The sequence below is a fragment of the Carettochelys insculpta genome, chromosome 16, assembly GCF_033958435.1.
Source record: "Carettochelys insculpta isolate YL-2023 chromosome 16, ASM3395843v1, whole genome shotgun sequence".
Classification (NCBI taxonomy): Eukaryota; Metazoa; Chordata; order Testudines; family Carettochelyidae; genus Carettochelys; species Carettochelys insculpta.
The window spans coordinates 5,972,574-5,997,098 of record NC_134152.1 but is presented as its reverse complement, the minus strand read 5'-3'; the positions used below and the strand labels follow the sequence as shown (position 1 = coordinate 5,997,098).

The window sequence follows — 24,525 nt, the reverse complement described above, 5'->3', positions numbered from 1 at the left end:
TTTCACTTGTGACCTCTGCCTTGTTCGGGGGTGAGAATTCTGCAGCCCCACATGCAAATCAAGTATCTGTCAGCCCGCAGGTTTCTGGGGAAGGATGAGAAAAAAATGTACCTGAGCTTGCCCTATGTTTCTAATGAATTCTCTCCCACCCGAGACTTCGCCCAGCAGGATAGGTGTTAAGGGAGAACTAACTTGGTGTAAGCTATAGGTCCTACACAAATACCGTGCAATGTCTCAAGCTGTTTTGCACCTGGTAACCGTTTGTCTATCTTAGTTCATCCATCATTACATATTGTGCCATGGAGCTGTAGTTACCCACCTGAGTCAAGACGGGCCTCGTCCCCAGTTTCCCTGCCTGTTGCATGCAGCTGATAGAGCAGAGGGCTGGTTGCAGGAAGGGAAACTATTGTTCTTACAAGTATAAGAGGGGTAGTTGTGTTAGTCAGTATCTGCAAAAACAACAAGCAGGCCTGTGGCACCTTATAGACTAACATGTTGGAGCATAAACTTGCATGGGCAGAGACCTGCTTGGTCAGATGCATCTGATGAAGTGGGTCTTTGTCCATGAAGGTTTAGGCTCCAAACGGTCTGATGGTTTTTAAGGTGCCACAGGAGTTATCATCTTTACAGAGACAACCCCTCTTTGCTCACCACTTGCAGGATACATCATGGAAGCCCAAGGGCCTGCCTGTGTGCCACTGTTCTCCTGGTGTTCCCGAACAAGGATTTCCCTCTACCCAGGGATTCTTATGCTCCCCACGCAAAGAAGTCTGGGATTATGCTAAGGGTCCCAGCCTCAAACATTGTTTCCTGACCTTGGTCCTCTTCTGTGAGTGACCAACATCAACACTGCCTCTAGTGCCTGGGTGAAGTTCGCATTTCTGACAAGCGCAGGGTCAGCCTCTCTCTCTTCCCCTCAGAACATCGCCGGAGAAGGCATTGAAGCCCCAGTCAGATCTGGGCCAGAGCTGCCTCACCCTCCCTGCAGTCAGCACCTGCCTGAGCACCTGCTTGAGGGGGTAGAGCTAAATCTGATAACCCTAAAGAGAGGCTCCATACTAAGGTCTTAGGGTCCAACTACATCATCTTGACAAGCAGCAGCTAGGGTTTGGGTCCAATGGGGTGGACGCTGACTCCAGCGATGAAGATGAGCTCCTGGCGCCTCCATCCACTTGAGGAACTCCGGCAGTACTGGCAGCAGTGTGGCCCCCATGGAAACTAACAGCCATGGTGACCAGAGCTAGGTTGGCCCCAGCAATAGCCCTCCCTGCACGCCAGGATGGTTGGAGTCATACATCTCCCTGAAAGACATCTTTGCTCCACCCCCGCCAGCTCTGAGTTCACTGCTCCTGCTGGGCCCATCTATATCCCAGGACAGCATTACCACAGAAGAAAAGTCCACCACAAGGAGAGAGAGTTGTTCCCCCATTCCACTCATTAGCCCTACTGCTGAATCAGTGGTAGCATCAGTCCCACTAGTGCCCAGGGCCCCAGCCTTCCCTTGTGATTTGTCAGACTCTGCAGCACTGAAGAGGGGTAGCCCCAGTGAGTCACTGTTCTAGCATCAAACCAGACAAGATGGGCCGTAGGTCCTTCCACCAGCGGTGGCTCCCTTCTCTTAGCACCACTGGGCACTGTCAGTGTCACTATCTTAAACACCCAAGATCAGTGCTTGAGTCCCTCTTGCCCCTGCCGGTCCTCATGCAACTGGCACTGGAGGAGTGTTCAGAGAAGGAAAAACACAGAGGGAGCAGGCCTCTCCAAGAACCTCCACTTCCAGGAAAGTAACCTCCATTTCTTCTAAGAGTGACGCTCCTTACCTTCCCCCCAGCAGCAACCAGAAGGGCATCAGCACACCCTGCCCCTTATGCTCTCAGGAGCACAAGGCCAGGTACAGCGCCTGGAGGAGCCAGCGGACACTGCTTCCAAGAAATCCCACACTCCAACCCATGGTGCACCTGCATATCCTACGTAGGGATTACAGACAAGGACTAGACCGCTCAAGGAGCTAGGAGCGCAGGACTGTCACCTTCCTTTGTGTGTATGGAACCAGTAAACAGAGCCCACAACTCACTAAGTTCACAATAAAGGAAATGGTTTGAGAAATAGCCAGTTGCACCCAGGCAGGCTGCCCTACCACTCCTGCATGTGGCCAAAGTGTTGCATTTTTAAGTCAGAACGTCCTGATTTACAGCTCTGGCTGCTCTTCCTTTTCTGTTTCACAGGAAGCAAATCTGACTGCTAAATTCACTGAAGTTAACGCTGTCAACAAACAAAGGCTGCAGAACCTGGAATTTGCTCAGAATCTCCTGCGGCAGGTAACTGATGCCCAGAGTTTACGTAACGATGATACCAGGCCCTTAGCCTTTCAGGCCCTACACTGTGCCTAATCTTAAAATTGTAGCTGGTGGGCGATGTAGGATGGTCACATCTTCTGCACCAGAAGGAAGGACGGTGGAGCTTTATGCAGACATTTCCTAAGTTAGATTAATTTTATGCAAAGAAACTTTGTTTTGCAAGAATATTCAATAATGCAAATTTGCATATATTTGTATACCCACTAAAAGTAGATCTAGTTACTATATCACATCTTGGAAGTCCTCAGGCAGAAGGAACCTCATTTGAGCCCATCTGTCAAGAACAATCTAGCCCATCCACTAACCTCCTCATTCTCCCCCTTGGGTGTGCGGGAGTGTTACGCAAGTCTGCAACTAGCAGTTGACTGCTTTTCAACTTTTCCCCCATGAGCGCCACCCGCCCATCTCCTTCCCACATAGCCAGACACATTTTCTATGGTGTAGCATGAGAGGAATGGGGTGGGTGGTCAGAACGCTGTAGTTTAAGAACCACTTTCTGTCATGGTAGATGTTGAAGATAGGCACAAGTAATGATTGCTAATGAGAAAGGTTGTCCTTACCCTACGCTCCTTTCCTCCACTGACAGCAGCCAGAGGTAGAAATGATGCATGAGTCGGTCCAGACTACCGAGTCTGAGAAGCCCCAGGAGGAAGCCTGGAAAATTCAGAAAGAGCTGGATGACGAGAGTGCACGTCTAAAGCAGCTAGAAGGGGAGATACAAACCATCCAGAATGACATTCTTCACCTACAGAAACAGAAGCCCCAGGAGACTGTGCTGAAGAAGGAAGTGCTGAAGAAAGTGCCTGACCCTCAGCTGGATGAGAGCTTCCACAAAATGCAGCAGAGCCTCACAGAAGAGCAACGCAAGAACCAGGTGCTACAGGATGAGTTGGAGGCTCTAAAACTGAAGCTGCGAGCCCTAGAGTATGAGAGGAAGGAAGGGGGCCAGGAGTATAGAATTAAGGAAGTCCTACGTATTGAGCCCGACAAGGCACAAGCGGATGAGATCCTGAAGTTGAAAGAAGAACTGGAAGACCTCCGGCGACAAGAAGGGGCCAGAGAAAGCGAGGTCGCCCTCCTGCGCCACCAAGTCGCTGTGCTGTCTGAGGAGAAGAATAAGGAGCAGGAAAAGGTTACCGAGAAGGAAGTGGTGAAGCTACAGAATGACCCCCAGCTGGAGACAGAATTCCGCGTGCTGCAGGAGAACAAGGAAAGGGAGAGCACTCTGCGGCAGAAGCAAGAGGAGGAGCTCAGCTTTCTGCAGGACAAGATGAAACGGCTGGAGAGGGAGCGGGCCATTGCAGAGGGCAAGATAACAGTCAAGGAGGTGCTGAAGGTGGAGAAAGATCTGGCAACAGAGAGGGAGGTGAATGAACTCCGACGCCAGTATGAAGATGAGAAGTCCAAGGGCCATTCGAACGAGAGAGAGAAGACTGAGCTTCTCAGAAAGATCCAGGTCCTGGAGGAGGAAAATGCCAAGGTGGTTGTCCAGGAAAAGCTCCGTGAGATAGTGCGCCCAGATCCCAAGGCTGAAAGCGAAGTAGCCAACCTTCGCCTGGAGCTGGTGGAGCAGGAGAGGCGGTATCGAGGTGGGGAAGAGCAACTGAAGAGCTGTCAGAACGAACTGGCTTACCTGAGGAACAGAAGCGGGCAGGTGGAGGTGAAAGAAATCATCAAGGAGGTCATTAAGTACAAGACCGATCCTGAGACCGAGAAGGAATTGCAGAGACTCCGGGCAGAAATTGTAGAAAGGACCCGACTGATTGAGAGAGCTGATGTGGAGATCTACCAGCTGAAGCAAGAGATTCAGACCCTGAAAGACACCAAACCTCAAGTCCAGATGAAGGAAGTTGTCCAAGAGATACTGCAGTACCGAGAAGACCCCAAGACCAGGGAGGAAGTGGAGTCCCTGAGAGCCCAGCTAGCAGAGGAACAAAAGAAGCACATTGACTTGGAGAGGGAGAGGCTGCTACAAGAGGAGAAGATCAGACAGAAAGAGGAGGAACTCTCACAGGTGAAGGAGAAAGTGATCCAGCAGGAGGTGGTGAAATTCGAGCAAGATCCTGCATTGAAAGCAGAGATCAACTCCTTCTCTGAGAGCATTGAGAGTGAGCTGAAGCAGATGGACTCCCTGCGGGAAGAGCTGCGCAAGCTGCAACATAGGAGATCTGAGCTGGAGCACCAGCTGGAGGAGCTTGAGAGAGAGAGGCAGGCCCGCAGAGAGGCTGAACTTGAGGTACAGAGGCTGAAGGTCAGGCTGAACGAGCTGGAACAGCAGGAGAGGGAGACAACGGAGAGAGTGACCGTGAAACAGAAAGTGATCCTCCAGCAAGACCCACAGCAAGAGAAAGAACACTCGCTCCTTAAGCTGGAGCTGGAGGAAGAGAAGCACCGAAGGCAAGTCCTGCAGGCTGAGCTGGAAGCCCTGAGGCAGAAGCTCCTCACACTAGAGAAGATGGAGGTCAAGGAGAAAGTGGTCTTTTCAGAGAGCATCCAAGTGGATAAAGGGGATACCGAATATGAGATTCAGAAGCTGAAGAACAACCTGGAGGAGGAGAATCGGCGTAAAAGGGAGTTGGATGCAGATATCAATCGCCTCGAGGCCAAGCTGTCCGAGGTGGAGTTCAACAATTCCAAGTCCTCTAAGGAGCTAGATTTCTTGAGGGAGGAAAACCACAAGCTCCACCTAGAAAAGCAGAATCTTCTGCTGGAAACAAGGAGGCTGCAGTCAGAGATTGAGCTCACAGCAACAGAAGCTCGGGATTTACGGAACATGACCCAGACTGACAGCGGGGTGAATCTGGACTCCAGATTCCAGTCATTGGAGAGAGAGCTGCAAGATCTGAAGCAGTTATCTAGAGAAAAAGATGCTGAGATCGAGCAACTTCAGAACCGCCTCAAGACAGTGGCCATCAAAAGAGAGCAGAGAGAGAACCACTTGCGGCGCTCCATTGTGGTCATAGACCCCGACACCGGCAAGGAGATGTCTCCAGAGGAAGCTCACAAACTTGGTCTCATTGACTGGAATTTGTTTGTCAAACTTAAGAGCCAGGAATGCGACTGGGAAGAGATTTCGATAAAGGGACCAAGTGGGGAATCCTCCGTGATCCTCGACAGAAAGTCTGGCAAAGAATTTTCCATTGAGGATGCCTTAAAGAGTGGCAAGTTGACCATGGCGCAGTACGATCGTTACCTCAACAAAGAGATGTCCATCCAGGAACTGGCAGTATTGGTATCTGGAGAGAAGTAGCTACAGTGTTCCCTTCACTCTATATTGAAGCTTCTTACAGCAGCCTGCTCATAGCTGCACCACTTGTTACAGTTCCAGATTACTGCAAATCTTGTGCATCTTCTGAAATGACCCATGAGGCATGGTCCAACATGAGGCTGCCAGGAAGTCATGCTGCTTTGCTGCATCCATTACATAAGAGCACTACCATGCCAGAGGTGGAAAATGCATTTGTCGACATTACTTTAACCTTTCTTTCAACTACAGCCTTACCGGGGCACTCAACGCTAACAGAAAAACGAACCCAATCATCTTCCCGTCTGAAGTTGTTTATCACCACACGCACGCAAATTTAGCAACTGAGAAGAGGCTCATTTCTCAGCACATTCTTTTTTGTTTTTGTGTGAAGTCTGCACTTCCCAGAGGATACCACATAGTCCAGTAGAAAGTTGTATGAAGAGCACTCTGGTAAGAGACAAAAGGTCAAGGACACCCAAAAGAGCAGAGGGAGCCTGGTAAGCCACCCACAGGTCTCACAATCTAGAGACACTTGCATGATACGCAGTTGAATGAGTGACGGTATCTTCATTTGAGAAAAGCAGTAAAGTGCACAAAAGTGAAATTTACATCTTTAGTCACAGTCATAACACTAAGATTAACCAAAACTTTTGCAAACATACTTCCTTCACTTCAGTGCCTCTAATGCCAGGGGAAAAGGGAAACAAAAAATTGTAATTTGATACAGTAAACTCCAGATTAAAAGGAGGTATTTTCATATGACGCCATCACCAGAAAATATGTAAAGAGATGTCAATATTCTGTAGTAAAGCATGCTCCTGTAAACGCAGAGGTGCCTTCCGAATGGTCAAGCTTACCTCATGTTTATGAGCCGCTCATATCGATATTTTATTGACTACAGTTACATTCAGCTATATGTATCATTTATTTGTGTAAGAGAATGGGAAACATGGGGAAATTCTATTTATAGTACAAAATAAAAATGCAGTGGTTTACATCAGACGTTTAATTTTTCCTCTTTCAGTCTATGCCTGCCTTTTGCTCTAGCGCTGTAAAGGAACCCAAATTTCAGAATCAAAGATGACCCTTCACTCAACGCTTACATTTATTTTTAGTAGAAGACACGCACATTTTAATAATAGCTACATCTTTGGACAAAAGTTACTTACTGCTCAAGCTGACCAGCAAGTGCAGTCGATCATTAACACGTTGTCCTGACCCCCTCAGCTGCTGGAAAAGGTGCATTACAAGCTGGTTTTGCTTTTGGGTTAGAGTTTTGGAATTTCTGCCTTAACTGTGCACCTTGGCTACGAAGGAGCCCAAAGAGAGAGCACTGGGGGTCTCCATGGATATTGCATCATGGACTTTCCAATCCAGCATGCGCAGCTTACAAGTGGAAAAGTTTTTCCTGCAATCCCAGTTTGGGATCATAAAGGCAATCTGTTTTCTTCCCACCTTCTGTATCTTACATGTTCCACGGGCCAAATTCTGCCCTTACTGATACCCACAGGCAGGGGTGTGATCTTAATAATTACCTGAGCACCCCATGTGCAATCCCATTGCTTTTAAGAAACTTACATAGGTGTATTTTTTTGGGACATCATGCACGGTCCTGCTCACTTTCCTCGAGCAGGGCTGAGTGCACTACCACTTTATTTTACACCCACCCCTACTCCCACTAAGGTCAATGAGAGAGAGTTTTGCCATTGGCAATGACAGGTGTGTGAAACTGGGCCTTAGGCCACCATTCTTAGGCTGCAAGAAGGGATGCAGAGTTCAGCAGGTGCCACATGTGCCCACACGAACACACAGGAGTAAGTCTCGAGTAAGAAAGTGTCATTTTACTGCAATGACAATGGAAGAGTTAGGGCAGTATTTTAAAAAGATTCAGTCTTTTACAAAGCACCTGCCAAGCAGCAGTACAGGTACTAAGATCGTCTCCCGGGCAAACGACATTGGAAGTGAAGCCAAGCAGAAAAGAGCATTTTGGAAACTCTGAAACAATTTATTCAGTTGCTCTGTACAAGATGGACAGTTTTCACACCACCCCCACCGTTGTCCTCTAGACAGTCCCATACTCACAACAAAAGTAAAGCAAATCGCAGCTCGTACACACAACAGAAACTGCCGTACTAAGTAAGTGCTGGTGGGAGGGTTGGCCCCCACCCTAAAGGAAACAGCTAAGGTTGCCTAGTCAAGGCAGAGATCCCAGATGCTCTGCTCCCCAGGGCTCATGATCTCATTCCGTACTTCTGCCTTGCCACGGCGGTTTAATTCATTCACTCGTTCATTACATCATGTCAAGAAAAAAAAAAAAAATATATATATATTCCACAGAATTTCCACCGAATAAACTTTTCCCTGAGGCAAGAGGCTTCACTAAACTCCTAAAAACAAGGGCATTCCTTTCCGGCTGGGACAAGCAAATGTGCATCCCAGCAGAAACACGGATGTGAAAGCAGAGAGACAGAGTGGAACCAGTACCTTTGATCGCTCATTACGGGCCAGGATCCTGTCAGGCGTTTGAATGCCCATTCAGCTGCCACTGGCCTCGGTGGAAACTGAAGGTGCTCGGTGCCTTTCAGGCTTAGGTCCTAAATGGGAACCATGCAAGATCCACTGCTCAGAGTCCATCGATAACTGCTGTACTGTATCTTAACGCAAATTCCATCTTTGGCTCTTTTGCTACAACTTAGAAATATTTTCTTTTTTGTAAACAAATTTGAATTCTGAGCTGCAATTTTTAAAAAAAAAAAATACGAACAGTGATCTTGAGAAGTCCTTTACCAGTTCCACTTCCACATGTGTCTTGGGTCTTACTAAAAATATCGACAACTGGCGCTACTATTTGCTGGCATACTTGATTTCGGTACCCCTCCCAAAGCACAGGAGGGAATCCTGCAAGCTTTTACTTGCAATACTAATCGGTAACTTATGGAGCAGTGCTATTATTCTGAAGTCCAGATAAAATCAGACCTGGTTAAAAGGTGACCTGAAAGAAGGGAGATCACAACACCACAACTACAAGTCAATGGGGCTTACGATCTCAGAACTGCAGATTGCCCACCTCAATCTATGCACGCCTATCAAAAGGGACGTGCAGGCCAACTGAGATGAGCTTACAGGGCTAAAGCTAAAAATTTACACTAAGATCCTAGTCGATCCCCATTGTTGCAGCTCTGACAAGTAAATGGTTTTAGTGCAGAAGTCATCAAGGGGAGCAATATTCACTGGAATTCACTGGCTTATCAGTGACCTTTGTTAATCTAGATCACCAGAGAGATCATTCTTGAAGACCCTAGTAAAGAATGGCTTCAGGGGAGGGTCTGGAACCCACGTGCACAAACTCAGATAAGAACTGGTGGTCTTGCTGGATTTGGTACTGGATTTAAAAAGGAACCAAGTCACTCTTTAAATCCAGACAGTGCAGCTTTTGATGTGCAACCATAAAAAGCTCTATTAAATAAAGAGAATACATCTTAAATACAGAGTGATTAAAAAAGAACTGAGGCGCGCGCACAACAAAAGGGGCAAAATGGGTGTAATCAGTCCATTCTTGCTCCACCATAAAAGGCACTGGAATTACGGCTTCCTATACATGTGACATGCGGAGAAGGGTTCCAATCAATCCAATGCATTCAATGGTAATGATAGAACTGAGCACAAAGAAAAAAAAATTCCCTTGAGGGGAAATACAAACGTAGAATCAATGTCCGTGAGTGCATCCAGAAATGTCTCTGTACGAGTATTCATCCTCCTTTAAAGGGGAATATCAAGTGATTCATGATAGTCACCATAAAGGAAGTGCTAAGTCTTCCAACTAACTTGAGCACTGCTTTATAGCACAATCAAAAAAAAAAAAATTAGAACAGAGTCAACATCTTTGAAAATGCACAAGCAGTGCTTGAGTTATCCAACTAAGTCCAAAGCAGGAATAAGCACCTTTCAGATACTCTCCTGGGGAAGCAAGGAGGTATCTGTATTCAGAGGTACTTGGCAGATTCAGACACAGGAGGAGGAGGAGAAGAGAAGAGCCACCAATGCGCTTGACTTTTTGAAAGACAGACGCCCACCAGTGTCTCCTCACAAGTTCTAGCGCTCGCCAGTGCCACCATGGTGGAAGGGCCAGGAGCAGCGAACCAGTGCCGTTAAGTGCTTCTCTCACAGGAGATGGCACAAGCTGGCTTGCTCCCTGCTGGGCTCCTCTCGGGACGCCACAGATCGAAAGTGCCAACGAGCTCTCCACAACTCGGTCTCTCCCGCTGCTGTCGGGAAACGAGAACAACGAGCCGGTAGAAAAAAAGAGGCCCTCTGCGTCCAGTCTTCATGGCTGACTCCTCTCGGTTTGTTCTGGGCTTGCATTTGTGTCCCCTCAGGCAGGTGTCACAATTTTCGTTGCTGCACATTGGACCCTTTGCCATGAAGCTGAGAAGCATCTGAAAGAGAAATGAAACAATAAAAGGAAAAAGCTTTCAATGCCAGCAGCTGGGGTCTGTGCACAGCTGGGTGGCACCAAGAGCCCATCACATGTAGAAGTCACTAAGGAGTCAGACTACAAAGTACTGAGGAAAGAGACACGTGGCAAATGGGAGCAGTCTTCATTATGCCTGTATATTACACAGTCTCAGGAAGTGGTAGATCTCTTCCATGGCCTTCCAGCCTAACCATCACCGGGGCCCTACATACAGGTATCTGGGAGGAGGGAGCTGTTACCCAGCCAGTTGAGCAAGCTAGTCTCACCTCAATCGTCCAAACTAGCAAATGCCCTTATGCACGGCCAACCAATACATGATTTTATTGATCACCCAGAGAACCAACAAATTGTAGCTGCTAAGACTTTGAAGAGGAGTTCAAACAGGACTTTAGCTCATGGCAAATCAGTGGAACTTTACAGCTTTAATCAACCTTTTAGGGCTTCCCTCACTCCCAAAGAAACTCATGGCACCAGCAGTAGTGGAAGCTGAGACAGAGGTAAGGGACAAGAACAGGAGGCAGTAAAGCAAGGAAAAGGGGCACCACAGAGGAGAAGAGACAAGGGAGTTAGAGAGCTGAAGAAAGCGGGAAGTTTCTAATCCCAGTTACACGAATATCGAACTACAGTACATGAACTGCTGTGAAGCATCGTAGAAGCAGTATTGGCATAGAGGACTAAACATTTATGCTGTACAAGCCACTCCAAAGCAAAGAGGGTTTTGCTGGTTCTAGAACCGACTCATGATGTGGAGTCTTTCAAAAACAAGAGGCAAGTGAAGTTAGAACTACCACTGGGAGAGAAATACCTTCTGTGCATTCCCACTAATAAACGACAGCATGGCACACACACTGCATGTCATTTGCTCAGATACATTTAGCCAGCTATTAGCTACAGTTTGTTACCCTCATATCCCAGCATTGGCAGGCCATCCCATCATACTGCAGGCTACACAGCTCTCAGATAGCGACACCTTTGTCACCTGAAACAATCTTAGGAGGTGCTCTTCTCCAACAGAAAGGAGATTCATTTCCATGTAGCTAGGCACTGTTTATACCAGCACACAAAATGACAGATGTTAAGGTCTGAAGGAACCCTTACAATCACCTAGTCTCACCTCCTGCATAACACAGCCATTAAAATGTAATGAAAGATTTCTGAATTAAAAGCGCAACATCTGGTTAGAGAGTATATATGTTCAGTGTTTTGTTTTTTTTTTTGTACCAGTATGTGTCCGTACTGAGTACTGGCATCTCAGCAGCTCCAGCCATGGGAGTGGCTGGGGCTGGCAGGGGAGCAAGGTGATGACCAGCTTTTTTTTTTTTAAAAACAAGGGACTGTATGTGTTTACTTAAAGACATCAGTGTGACAAGGAATTCACCATATCCCTCAGTATATAGTTCCAGTGGTTAATTCCGCCCAGTTAGAAGGTGTGCCCCTTATTACGACAGGTTGAATCTCTCTAATCTGGAACGCTCTGACCCACCAACATCCGTAATCCAGCATGATTTTAGTTAGCCAGATGACCACTCATCATGGGTGTGGCCAAGCTTCCTGTGTTCCCATGTGTTTGTTTACAGACATTAGTCCTGGCTGTCAGTGTTCTGTGCTGTTATTTAGCTGTAAATTTACCCCTCAATGTCTTCTAAGAACTCAGTAAGCAGTGGAAGTGTCGGTAATGCTGTTAGATAATATTGACCTCCCGTGATCTGGCAAATTCACTCAGTCAGTACTGGTCAAGTCCCGAGGGTGCCAGACTAGAGCCGTTCAACCTGTAGTATGATGTGTCTAACTTCAGCTCTGACCCCTGGATCTCATGAGGTCTTTCTGCTGAAGAGCTATCTACCACCAGAAATCTCCTCATCTAGGTACGTGTAAAACCATGATCAAGTCACCAATTCTCCCTTGACAAGGAGAAAGAAGAGGTCTTCCTATAAAATGTATTGTGTGTGTTGTGTTGCTAAGGGTTACTTAATTAAAAAGCAAACATGAATCATATTTGTTCCCAAGAGGATGTAGTTTTATCATCACAACAAAAAAAGTTTTCATCTTCTCTATACCTACATGGATACAGCTAATTTCACCCACCGAGTCACTGCAGGCAGGTCCTGGTCTCTGCTCCTCCACACCTCTCTCTATTGTCTACTAACTGGAGAGAAACAGTACCTCAGCCAGGATTTGGATGATGGAGTGAGGAAGAGAAATGCTGTGGGTTCTTATTAATGCGCAGAGCCTGTATCCTGTGCTCAGCAGAGGAACAAATTCCGTGAGAGATTACATGATACTATGCTATGTTACTGGGCAAGATTAGAGGGTCACTCATGCCCAGTGCCCTCGCCACACCAAAAATCAGCTGCTCCCTCACCCCTGCATGCAGCGGAAGTGTGAAATGCAGCAGCAGAAAGTACCGTATTTAGAGACTGAATTTCACGAATAGGGCTATGCGGTGCACTGGCCAGGATTAAGAAAGCAGGAGCAGCCATCCCTCAGGACTGAGCTGCACTCACAGTGGTGCGTGGGGAAGTTTGCAGAGCACCCTAACATTTGGATCGTGAGTGAGCACTGACCGTATCCCCACTCCCTCCCAGCTCCTAGACCTAGAAAAAGCTACTGCTTTTATCAGAGGGTAGCCGGGTGAGACTGTATATTCGAAAAACAGCTGCAAACCTTCCTGTGAACCTCCCCCACCAATCGTGCATCTGATGAAGCGGGTCTTTGCCCACGAAAGCTTATGCTCCAAAATCTCTGTTAGTCTATAAGGTGCCACGGGACTTCTTACTGCTTTTAAGTGGCTTTGCCAGGTGCCACGCAAACCACAGCAGCCATTGTTCAAATTAAGGGCTCAGCAAGCTTTCCGAGGCAGAGTGCCGAGATCTTTTGACCTCTACGTACCAGCCGAGTGCTGATGATACTTTTAAAAGTCACTAATAGTCCTACTTACAACAGGTGCGTTAATAAAGATGCGGAGCTTAACCATGTAGGTGGTGAGTGGTAGCATTAGCTGGTCTTTTGTTAATCCGCAGGCAGCACAGCTCTGAGCAAGCTCCCGGCTACATGATAGAAGAGGGGCAGGGCTGTGCCCCTGCCTCACGCACCAATGAAAATTGGCGCATGTGTCTAGAGCAGCACTCACACCGGTTGTGGCTGATCCCTGTTCTAATTCGAAAGAGACAGAGAAGGAAAGTTGCCAGCTCCTCACAGATCTATGGTTTGAGCTGGTGGTGAAGGGATCGAACTGGGACCACAATGATCTTAGTCACAAAAAGGTCATGTGACTAGGAGTAGGTAAAAGCTGTGGCTGCAGGAGAGGCAGCTAACTAGAATGATATTATGAGAGCGAGCAACATTTTTCCTGGAAACAGCACAGCACCCTTTAGCTCTCTAACAAGCGACAACCCTCTTTGCAACTAGCACATTTAAGCCTAGACCTTACTGGCAGCCACATAAAGCTCTTAACCCCAGCAGTGTGCCCTTTACCATGCACTGGAACAGACCCAAACCACCTGAGGGGAGTCTTTGCCACAGGGAAGATTTCTACCCTCTAGCAGCAAATGCAAAGGGTGGTTACAGACCCTCAGCATCACAAGGCTGCTGAAATGGATCATCAGCAAAGACTACACCACTAAGGACAACGCTGAAGGCGTTGGTGTTTCCATGCTGAGCTGAGGCATCCATCAAGGCAGAAGGCGATTCACAAGGCACACAACAAACAAGACCGTCTGACAAGTACCTGGCAAACTCTGCGGTAAATGGGTGGACAAGGCAGAGTGTGGGAGTGGAGTTGCGTGGTGCGGGCTGGGGTGCAAGCCAGCCAGAAGACCTAGAGAGAAAAAACAGAAAGGAAAGGGGGGTGGGGAAGGGAGAAAGAACAAATGCACATTGAGGACATAAACAAGCAGAGGAGCTGCAGCAGTTACAGCTTGTAGCTTCACCTCCAACACCACATCTGCTGAACGATGGGAGACAAGAATGGCTGGGACTTCTGGGCTAGCTATAGGGTGCCTACAAAAATCACTGCTTTAAGGCACAAATGCATGAACTACAAGCAGCGACACGAGAGAGGCTCAGATGCGATGGTCTAACAAAGTACAGTCCTGGTGGCCTTGCAATTCTACAGCACAGGCATGAGAAACACACAGAGGAGAAAGCACTCACTGTGGCTGAGGCCATGATGGAAAGTCCCAGGGGCAGGTCCTGTGACAATTGCATCCTTGGATACCCCTGCTTTGGGGGAGGAGTCTGAGCTGAAGGAGATGACGTGAAGAGGGAAGGAATGGATGGGAGAGATAATCCCCAGCGGGGTGGAGCTCAGGGCAGCTGGCAGCTTTGGACTGCTGGACTTGTAGGATGGAGACAGTACACTTAAGGAAGGAGAGCTGGTTAGCAGCACAGCTCCACTGGTTCCTTTCTGGGAAGGAAAGAGCACAAATCAGTCAAAATGGAAACATAACAGAACCCCATCAGTCTTCCCATTGGCCTAGGAGAGCTCTGACCCCTCCCTGTGCAAAGCTACCTCCCCACGTACAACACACCAGCCTGCCAGATACCAAAAGATCAGCTCCGTAAGGCAAACAACCCAACGTGCAGATATTCTGTTCCTGGGACCATGGGGACGACCGCACCGGCCCAGATGAGTGGTCCATCTAGTTTGGAATCCTGTCTGCTGCTGTGAATGGAACCTTCAGAAGAAGGTGCAACATTTCCACCAGGGACTGTCACGCACAAGTGTTACCATATGGGAAGTTTCTTACTAATCCCAGACCGTTTGCTGATTTATGTCCTGAAGCAGGAGGGCTTATTTCCAATAACCTCGTATCCTTATCTGATCAATGTAATTGAAAATATTCTTCATTCACATGCCTCAATAAATCCTACTCAGGCCAAGAGCAGAAGGGTTCTACAGCTTGATTAGAAATGGTCGAAACCAACGGTTCAGTCCATTTAAATGTGTCCTAACTGCATTACAACCTCTGTGAGCCCATCTTGTGCTCTGCAAAAAGATTAGATATGAATGGCTGACTTGATAGTCGATCGTTACATGAAAGCATCTAGAACTGAAACTTTCTTGAGGATGGGGAGGGAGAGAGACTACAATCAGGTTTATTATGTGCAGTCCCTGAATTGTCAGGGCAGTGCAGAATTCTGCATGGAAGAGGCTGGACTGGATTCTGAAGTGGTCACAGAGAAGCAGGAGGTTGTGGTAGCTGGGTAGGAGACAACTGAAGGTTTTAGCCCCTGTGGTAAGGTGGGAGGGGTTTGAATTTGTGGAATGCACACATTTCAATGTCCAGTTATTGACTAGCAGCAAAACAAAAGGTTAAGACTGAAATCTCTAAGGTAGCAGGATTTCAAGAAGGTTGAAGTTCGGACAGGTAAATCTGCTCTATTGCACCTTTAGGTTAAAAGTGGATAAGAAATTCACTTCTAAATGCCGCCACATTTAAATGCCATTACAGAAGGAGTGGGTTGTTTGAATTTTATAAAGCTACAAGAAGCAAAAAACAAAATCATGAAAATTAAGGCCCTGATCCTAAAAATGCTTATCCAGGGAGGAAAGAAGAATCACAAAATAATCCCACTGATTTCAGTGAAACTGCCTACGTATGCTTCCAGTCAAGCATGTGGATATATATTTGCAGCATTAGGGGCTAAAACTGCATTTTTACTAAAAAAAAAGTTCTTACACCTACTGGTAAAACTCATATAGTAGAGCTATACACTAGTACACTTGGAGGGCTTTGCCAGTTAAGTATGGATGCAGTTTATATTGGCAAAACAATGCTTTTCCTGGCATAAACTTATTCCAAAACGCTCTGAACAAAAAAAGCTACATACCAGTAAAACTGTTTTTACTGGTATAACTGTTTACACGGAGGACTTCCGCTGCCACACCTAGATCAGTCAGGATCTGAAGGGGTGTGATTGCTGGCCAACATAGCTGTGCCAGCAGAAATTTGTATCCCAGAACTAGCCTCAAGTCTGATATTTCAAAGCAAACCTTGAATCAATGTTAACAAGAAGTTATTCAGACTTTAAATGCATTAAAAACTTCTGATTTTTTTTTTTTTTTTTTTTTTTTTTTATATACACAACAGAGGTGGTCTTAAGATATAAATATTTAAAATTAGTCTCCTAAACTCATTTAAGCACCTATGGGTAGTGTTCTGAAAAGCAATGGGATGATTTAGTAGCACCAGCCCCATTTCACTTTAAACTGCAAACCCTAGTGGAAGACTGACTGTCTGCTCAAGGCATTACTGCTTTCTTGTCTTGTACAAGTTCAACCCATGAGGGCAGGAGACTGAATTTGATCACCTCTCGAGGTCCCTTCCAGTTCTAGTGTTCTAGGATTCTACTGGAATTTGTGATGTTGGCAAATCTAGCATACACAGTTTGCTTAGCCATTTTATGTCAGAGCTGACTTTATTTTCTCATCGTAAGAACTTTCACGAAGGCTTGGACTTGTGTTTTTGCACATGGACAGACCTCTGTAGTATGAAATTTATTAATAAAATATTCTGTGTAAAATCTGAAATATCTAACAGGAAGTACAAGAGAGCCACGTTGCCTATTTAACACTATAACACTGGCAGGAAGTAAACATTCAGCAATATGAAAATTAGAAATCCGATCTCTCTCTTAAAAATCAGGTTATCATCCACCATGGAAATTAGTCTTCCTGGCTGTCCTTGCTTGCATCCTATGGAGCTGAATGGGGCACACAGTTTAGAAGGTTTTCCATGTAACCCAAAATGGGATTAAAACTAATTTGTGGCAAAGGGTGGATTGTGCATATGGACTATCCTGAATCTCAGCTGACAGTGGGAGACTGGCAGAGCTTCCACAATGTCTAGTGCCGTGGTGGGTAACAATTTTTGATGGGGGAGCCACTCCAAGAATTTGTAAGGGGTCACAGGCCATCCTCTTCTACAATATTAATGGAGGCGGCACAGGGTCTGGGATGGAAGCTGAGTGCACAAAGGAGCTCAGGATGGGGAATTGGGGTCCAGGAGGGAGTTATAATCTGGATTAGGGGATTAGGATGCAGCAGGGGGATTCTGAGCTGGGGCAGAAGTATAGGAGGGGGGTGCATGATCTGACAGGAAGTTTGGATGCAGGCGGGTTTGTGGCCGAGTGCAGGAGGGGTGGGGTACAAGATGCCGCCACTAGGAGCTGCTTACTATAGGCGGCTCCAGGCCAGCAGCCCAAGCAGACATTCAAGTAGGCTCCCTGTTTGTCACAGCCCCCCACCCCCCACCCCACACACACACGCAGTACAGCGCACCCTCGAGGTGGGTCAGGAGAGCAGCAGGTCCGCACATCCTGCATCCGCCTGTGAGCACTTCGTCTGCAGCTCCGTTGGCCAGATTACAGCTGATGGGAGCTGCAAGGATTGTGCTAGGGATGGAGCAGGCCACAGGCTGTGTTTTGCCCACCAGTTCCAGTGCAATGGGGGCCCATTGCAAGGCCCCTGAGACGCCGCAATAACACAGGTAAGTGAGCTCAAGAAATAGCAGAAATTCTTTTGAAGACTGGACTTTCAGGCAGACCTTAGCAAAACATGGTGTGACAGAGACACTGGGCTGGGCCGCCCCAGTGGCACACTTACCGGCACAGAGGTAGAAGATGCGGTGCTGCTAACCACAGCAGGCTTTATGGAGGAGGTTAGTAACTTGGCTACTCCCTGAGTCCCTCCACTAGAATCTCCATTTGGACCACCAGGTGGCGCTACCAGAGTCAGCTTCTGGGGGACAGGGGTTTTCTTGACCATGGAGCTGGGGGACGATCGGCTGGGAGGCTGCCCTGGGGAGGGGGTCTGCACACCTGACAGCAAGGGCCCGGAGGAGGAGCTCGAGTGGGCAGCCACCGCCGATGTGGCGCTGCCAGAAGAAGCCCCATGCTTGGAGAGGGAGCTGGAAATGAAGGGAGACTTGTAGGATGGCCCTGAAGTGCTGGAGCTGGTTGAGTGTTTTCCTGTGTAGCTTAGGGATGCTGTAGAGGAGCCAGGGCTCTTGTGGATGCTGCTGGAGGCAGGTGTGCTGCCTGCAGAAGAGGATACGGAGGAATGGAAGCCCTGAGCTTTGGTCGATGGCTTGCCCGGCTGGAGGAGGGAGCGCTGGGGCACGGGGGAGACAGACTTGGAGCTCTGCAGTTTGACAAAAGGAGTTGAGGACGGGAAGGTTTTCGGCTGCTGGCTGCTTGAGTGAAAGACTTTCACTTGCGCAACTGGCAAGGGAGTGGACGTCTGGGGCCCGTGACTCGTTCGCTGCAGGCCATGGTGCTTCTGTTTGGACTGATGTGCGTCGGGGAGGATTTTACTGGGGGAGACCTGGCAGGACAGCTCTTTGTAAGCAGAGCTCTCAGCCTTTTTCTCTTGAGAGGACTGGCCCAAAGCCAGGGCCTGCTCAGCTAGGAAACTGAGAGGCGAGTGTAGAGAACCAGCAGAGGGTGGGGTCGGAGAAGAACTAGACTTTGCAAAGTTCCGCTTCTCCTCTGAAGCTACAAGACTGGTGATCTTCTCTGGAGGAGGTTTGGGGGGTCCCGGAAGGGTGAAATCAGGGCTCCCGCAGGCTCGGCTGTTCAGCACAGCCAATTCCTTAGACACTGCTTCCAGAGAGGAGGTTGGGTTACGGATTAAGTCCTCATCTAGGGAATCATCCATGCTGAAGGCAGCAGGGGTGGTAGTGCTGCTAGATACTTGAGCAACGCCGAGACACAAGAATTCTCGGGTCTGGGAGCTGAGGCCGATGCCCCCTCCTTGGGGTTCTGAAGGCAGAGAACCTGTGCCACTTGAATGCATCAGTGGAACAGGAACTGGCATCTTCTTATCTGGCTTACTGGAGGATTCCTGCAAGAAAGTGAGAAGCAGTGAGACACCAGGCTGGACTGAGCTTATATCTGTGAAAATGAACACAAATCAGCCTTGGAGGCTGCACTGCCTCTTCCATTCACTCAGGTGGGTGAAGCTGGGGAAGGCACAGCTCAGATGCTTGCTGTGCTGCAGATCTCATGAGCAACAACCCAGCTCAGGGAACAAGCTTCCCATGCAGCCACCAGACAAAACCAGAAGAGATCTTTCGTCAGGATTTTTCTTCTCCTAACCCTTCCTCACCCCTTTCTGCTCTCAGCTGGGTTGGAAATACTGCCAACACTTTCATGGGGTGAAGAAACTGTCCTTAAAAGGCAACATCTCCTAGTCAAAGGACCTAGCGTAACCCCCCCAACTGGTGGACTTGAACCTGGGACATCAGGAGCTTCGTTCACGAGCCTCTACAGCAGGAGTGGCCAACCTGTTGCTCAAAAGCCACACGTGGCTCCTCACAACCTAATAGGTGGCTACTTGCTTAGGTGTCAACTCTGGAGCAGAGGTGCCAACTTTCTGAAGTGCTACAGGTGCTTGTTGCTCAACCCCCAGCTTCGCCCCAGGCCTTGCCCCCACTCAGCCCTTTATGGCCTAGTCAAGGGGGTCCAGCACACTAACCACAAAGGGGGTGTTTGGCCAGTTGAGTGTGGCTACTTGGCTTGAACAATAAAGAGATCTTCAGAACACTGTGGCTAGTTCTCTACAGCACTATAATGGCTGCTGCTTCAGAACCAGTTGGACCACAAGTCTAGATGGGGCTTCATTTTGTCATGAGTGCAGGGGACTGGACTTGATGACATCGAGGTTCCTTCCAGTTCTATGATTCCTAATTCCCGAAGTCCCGCCCCTTCCTCTGAGCCTGCCACATCCTGTCTCCTCCTCTAGAATCTCGGGCATGCTGTGGAACAGCTGATCACAGTAGGGAGGAGGCACAGGAGGGAGAGGGAAGCGCTGATTGGCAGGAGGTGGGAACTGCTGACATATCACTATATACATTGCCAAAGAGCCAACAGTAAATTCTGGCTCTCTCTCATGCTTTCTAGCTCTCAACCAAGGCTGCAGGGACTTGTTCTTTCTTCAGGTAAGTGCTCTCAGTGCCACTACATGGGACAGTGAACCACACCCAAGTGGGAGGGTTACAATAGGAGATGGAAGAAAGAACTGGCAAGCAATGTGAAAACGGCTGGATTTCAGTGGAGACCAGTAATTGAGATGGTTTTTGGGGCGTAGGAGCTGAGGGAACTCTAGCTGGGTGGTGGAGACTGTCTCGTTTCAGCTAGACGAATACTCAAAATTTCTTCCACGTTACAAGCACAGACAAATGCTTCACTTCCTCCGAGAACAACGTTAGAGGGAAACTGAGCGAGTGTACTTGTGGTCCCCAGGAGTTCCAAAGCAAGACCTTTTATATCTGTTCTGATGCTGAATCCTTCGCAGAGCTTATGTCTCTGTTCCATACATAGTCAAGTTACTACCCAGACACCCTGGAACCAGCTGGAATTTACCTCCACCACACCCATTCTCCCAGACAACATCTGACCTGCGAAGACTAGAAAGCATTCGTCCTCTCAGGCTGCTATACCAGATGTGGGGACAGTTCAGTGCATGTCACAAGCAACGCTGTCCCACCCTAAGACAGGCAAGTACAGCCGCCAAGGCGCAGGGAGACAACAAAACTCACTTTCACCTTTACTTTTGGAGGAGCCATAACTTTCTTCTTTGCCCTGTTTGGAGAAAACAAAAAAGACGTATGAATTTAATGAACTTCCTTGGTGGAACGGTCCAACAAAGGAGCACACCGGTGGGCCATCAGCAGGACCACACCAACTTATGTCAGCTGAGATTCACAGGAAGTGAGGCAGCTTCTAGGGCTGCCAGGACTCAGACCACACAAGGTTTGCTATTGCTCTAGAAAGCCCCAACTTCCATCCAGGAGCACAAGGAAGGTGGGGAGGAGGCAGGTGGTGCACTGATGAAATATTCTTTCAGCCACCACTGAGAGCATTTGGCCTGCATGGCCTCCCCCAGCTGTTGATCCAGTGCTGACATGAATGGATTCCAGAAGCTGGATGAACAGACAACAAACAGGCCACAGAAAGGGGCTGGCACAACTGCTGCGCTCCAGCTTGCCACAAATGCTACAAGGGATGCCAGGAGAAATCAATGAAGCATCCTCAGATAAAATGCCAGTAAGGTTCCTCTCAGTCATTAGGGCAGGCATCACCTCAGCTAGACTCTACAAGGTCCTCCTGGCAAACAGGTCCCCTTTCTTCCTGCCTACAATGACCCTTAAGCTACCAAGCTTACCCCAGGCCCTCCTTCAGCCAGACAATAGGAAAGAGTCCATGTTTTAAAAAAACCTGACAGAACCAAGCACAAACTGTCTCCATACTCCCTTCAAGGATGTCACATACATGTTGCCCCTTCTGTTGAACTCAACTCTAGGCAAGCCCAGACCAGTTTAAAGCTCTTATCGGGCAGACTCTCAAAGTGAACACGTGCCAGCATATCTATTGTTGAAGGTGACGTCATATGCAAACAATAGCTATGCTACGTCTCAGAGGCCCCCTCAGCTCACGCAAAACCAAATTATATCTGGAGAGGGCTGAACAAAGAGGACTGGAGGCCTCATGTCAAGGTAACTCATGAATGGTGAGAACTTTGTTGTTCTACGTGAGATTGATTGCTAGCAAATAGCAACCAAGGAGGAGGGCAAGTAAGGCAAGATACTCACAGGATTGATGTCAGGTGTCCATGCACACGCCTGCTCTCCTTAAACAGGGTCCTGAAAAGCAAAGAAAGCAGTGAGCAGTTCCCCCAGCCCAGCTGACGAGAATGACAGGGATGACTGGAGAGGAGAGCTCTACTGTACCATGATGCACGACAAGGTGAGCCCGTTATTAGGCACCCAGTTCTTTCAGGAAGCCCCTCTCTTACTGCAACACAATCTCCCCTTCAAGCCCTTCTCCAAGGGGTGGAGGCTCCTCTCTCCATAGGTTCCAAGTCAATTTATTGTTACAAATTCATAACGAGCCTTCTGCTAAGCAAACTGGCATGGAAACACCAAGCCCAGTTCAGCTAACAGAAGGATAACTGCAGCTGGTTCTGCAGATGTCTGGATAAAAAAAGCTTACAAATATGCAGTCAGGGCTGACATTTTGAATACATCTGCCCCTCTATTAAAAACTGCCAGACCCTCTACTTCCCGTACCAGCCTCTCTCTCAGCTCAGACCATAAAAACACACTAACCACAAGCCAGAGGTAGACAACCCACCACCTCGCTGAACTTGTCGACAGAAACCTCAATATAGATAGGGTAGAAGATCCTCTTTAAGATGATCATCATGTATCATTTGTATTTTCACAGCATGTGCTGTACAAACACAGAAGTTAAAGAATCTCCTGCCACAAAAGACATACAATCTATTTTAAACAGAAGACTACAGGTAGATACCGAGACTGGGGAATGCAAGGAAACCAGAGACAGTACTGGTCTGTGTGACAACTGGTGGTCTCAGCACACCAGCAGACTAACCAAGTTCCGCCTTCTTGTTTGCGGTGAACTGAGCTGTCTTGTACCTAAGCTTGAAACTGAGCTATTCCCATTTACTCTTCCCTGCCTTCTGTCTCTGCCCACGTCTGCCCTTAGCCTGTAAGCTCTGAGAAACAGACTGTTTTGCTTCAGCAGTTGGACAGCAAGTGAAAAAAAGTTATTTGTGTTCATAGTCACTGTCTAGTCAATTTCACAATTAAATTCATAGAAACTGCAAGCTACCTTACACCTGCAACTGCAGGAAACATTTAAATGCTCATGGTCTTAAACATTGATTTGGAATTCAGGACACAGCCATGGGACTATTTTTGGTTACTCTCAGATAAAAGGTGAGGTTTTTACAAACCTCAACTTGTCTCTCCAAATGTAGAGATGCATTTAAAGATCTGGAATCCTCCTTACCCATTTTCCAATCCCATTGCCCAGTTCATCTTCTCTGAATGGTACATTACAAATGTCCACACATTTGTGAGCCTCATTTCCATGTATAACTGCAGTACCTAGGCGTGCAGGTGTCTAGCTAGGCAAGTCATTGACAGTTTACATTGATAAGAAGCTGGGACCTACTTTTCTTTTGTAGAACAACTCATTTCAGACAAAGAGATGAAGAATCCCCATAGCAGGAGTCTACCACTGCCTTCTTTTAAGCCAGTAAGCAAAACCAGCAAGACAACAGCTGACAGTGGCACCAAAGTGACTCTGCTTCTCACTTGTGCTGATTTCCTCACTGGAATATGTGAGGAGGAAACAGACTATCAATCAGGAGTGAAAAGCTCAGGTTCAAGCCAGTTATGGAACTTGCACCTTGGGCAAACCACTTACCCTTTCTGCTACTACTTCCCTTCTGGAAAATGGGGACACTATTGAGAACTCACCCATGTCTCGCATAGTGCAAGATCCTGTGAAATAAGGCTCAAGAGAAGCGCCTTGCTGTGACTCACCTGGCCTGCATCCAGCCCTTCGGCCAGAGGGGCTTGACCTCTGCGTCTAGAAAAGCCTTCACGTAGTCCTCCAGAGACTGAGCCTTGTTCTTCTCCAGCTCGTAGCCATCAAGTTTAGTCTTCACCAGGCGGCAAAGCAGCTCCCTGAGGGACAGGCAGGCCTCAGACCAGGTTACCCACAACCATTTCTGCCAGAGTGCACTCAATTCACCAGAGCCAAGTGAATATTTTAATCAGACTCCTTACACGAGGCTCTGCCGCTCTGGGTCAGACCACGGACCAAACTGAGGGTCCCAAGCCCAGAAGTTCCCAAGAGGTGGTCCTACAGGAAACAGCAACACCTGCACAGTAATGCACCCAGCCAGCTAGATATTTCTGGCTTCTTCAGCTTAACAACTTGAGGTACGGAACGTCATCACCCTCTGCCCTAATTTCAACTTTGAATGGCCATGAAATCTAAATCTGTATCTTGACACCAAACTGCAGCTGTTCGTTCCAGAAGGAGACTAGAATGTGGCGTGAAGTGTATGTTCTAAAGAAACCAGCACTTAATTTAGTTTTGTGCCTTTGTCGTGGAACAAAAAGGCATGGAGGGGTTGATCAGTGTTATCTCCGCCCTGTCTCATACGCCCCCTCCAACCATGCCACCCTAACCTCCTCGTCTTCACCACCCACTTAATTCCCAGCTGCTTCATGCGTACCGGCTCTAGCAGTTTCAGTGACCAGCAGTCTGTAGGATCTTTTATCTTTAGTGCAGCTTCCTCTTTCCCAGAAAGGCTCCCTACTCTCAAATATCTTTAACACCTTACCTAGCCACTATCCTGGCATCTATCTGGTGAAGCCCTTTGCTGTCCCCTAGAAAGCCAGCACCATGCCTGCAAGTGGGAGGCTTTTAGAATACACACAGGATATGAGACAAACAAATGCTACAGTGGTCTCCTAAAGGGTAACAACAAGCCTCTGAGCAGATTGTGAATGGATTCAGGAGTTAGGGTCTGACACATGAAGCCAGAGATAAAAAACAGAAGTCATACTGTGTACTTCCAACTCCATCAAGCTCAAGAGCCTGGAGCAGAATGAAAGGAAGAGATT

At 47.8% G+C, this 24,525-nt stretch overlaps 2 protein-coding genes across 8 annotated transcripts in view; one reads left to right on the top strand and one right to left on the bottom strand.

Annotated features, from left to right (window-relative positions):
• The window catches only part of PPL (periplakin), a 52,862-nt gene extending 47,250 nt beyond the window's left edge, over positions 1-5,612 (top strand). The window contains exons 21-22 of the mRNA XM_075010850.1: positions 2,226-2,318; positions 2,944-5,612. Coding sequence (XP_074866951.1) covers positions 2,226-2,318; positions 2,944-5,607 — 2,757 coding nt within the window. The 3' untranslated portion in view covers positions 5,608-5,612. The remainder of the gene's footprint in view (positions 1-2,225; positions 2,319-2,943) is intronic.
• Positions 5,613-7,190: 1,578 nt separating this feature from the next.
• UBN1 (ubinuclein 1) overlaps positions 7,191-24,525 on the bottom strand; it is a 35,854-nt gene continuing 18,519 nt past the window's right edge. For 4 of the 7 annotated variants that reach the window (XM_075010851.1, XM_075010855.1, XM_075010858.1 and 1 more), the window contains 7 exons: positions 23,434-23,577; positions 21,673-21,723; positions 20,620-20,662; positions 17,685-18,923; positions 14,231-14,483; positions 13,806-13,895; positions 7,191-10,040 (listed from right to left, as the gene is read on the bottom strand). In XM_075010851.1, coding sequence (XP_074866952.1) covers positions 9,988-10,040; positions 13,806-13,895; positions 14,231-14,483; positions 17,685-18,923; positions 20,620-20,662; positions 21,673-21,723; positions 23,434-23,577 — 1,873 coding nt within the window. In that variant the 3' untranslated portion in view covers positions 7,191-9,987. Of the gene's footprint in view, positions 10,041-12,163; positions 12,225-13,805; positions 13,896-14,230; positions 14,484-17,684; positions 18,924-20,619; positions 20,663-21,672; positions 21,724-23,433; positions 23,578-24,525 lie in introns of all 7 variants that reach the window. The other 3 variants (XM_075010854.1, XM_075010853.1, XM_075010857.1) reach the window with 3 other exon arrangements.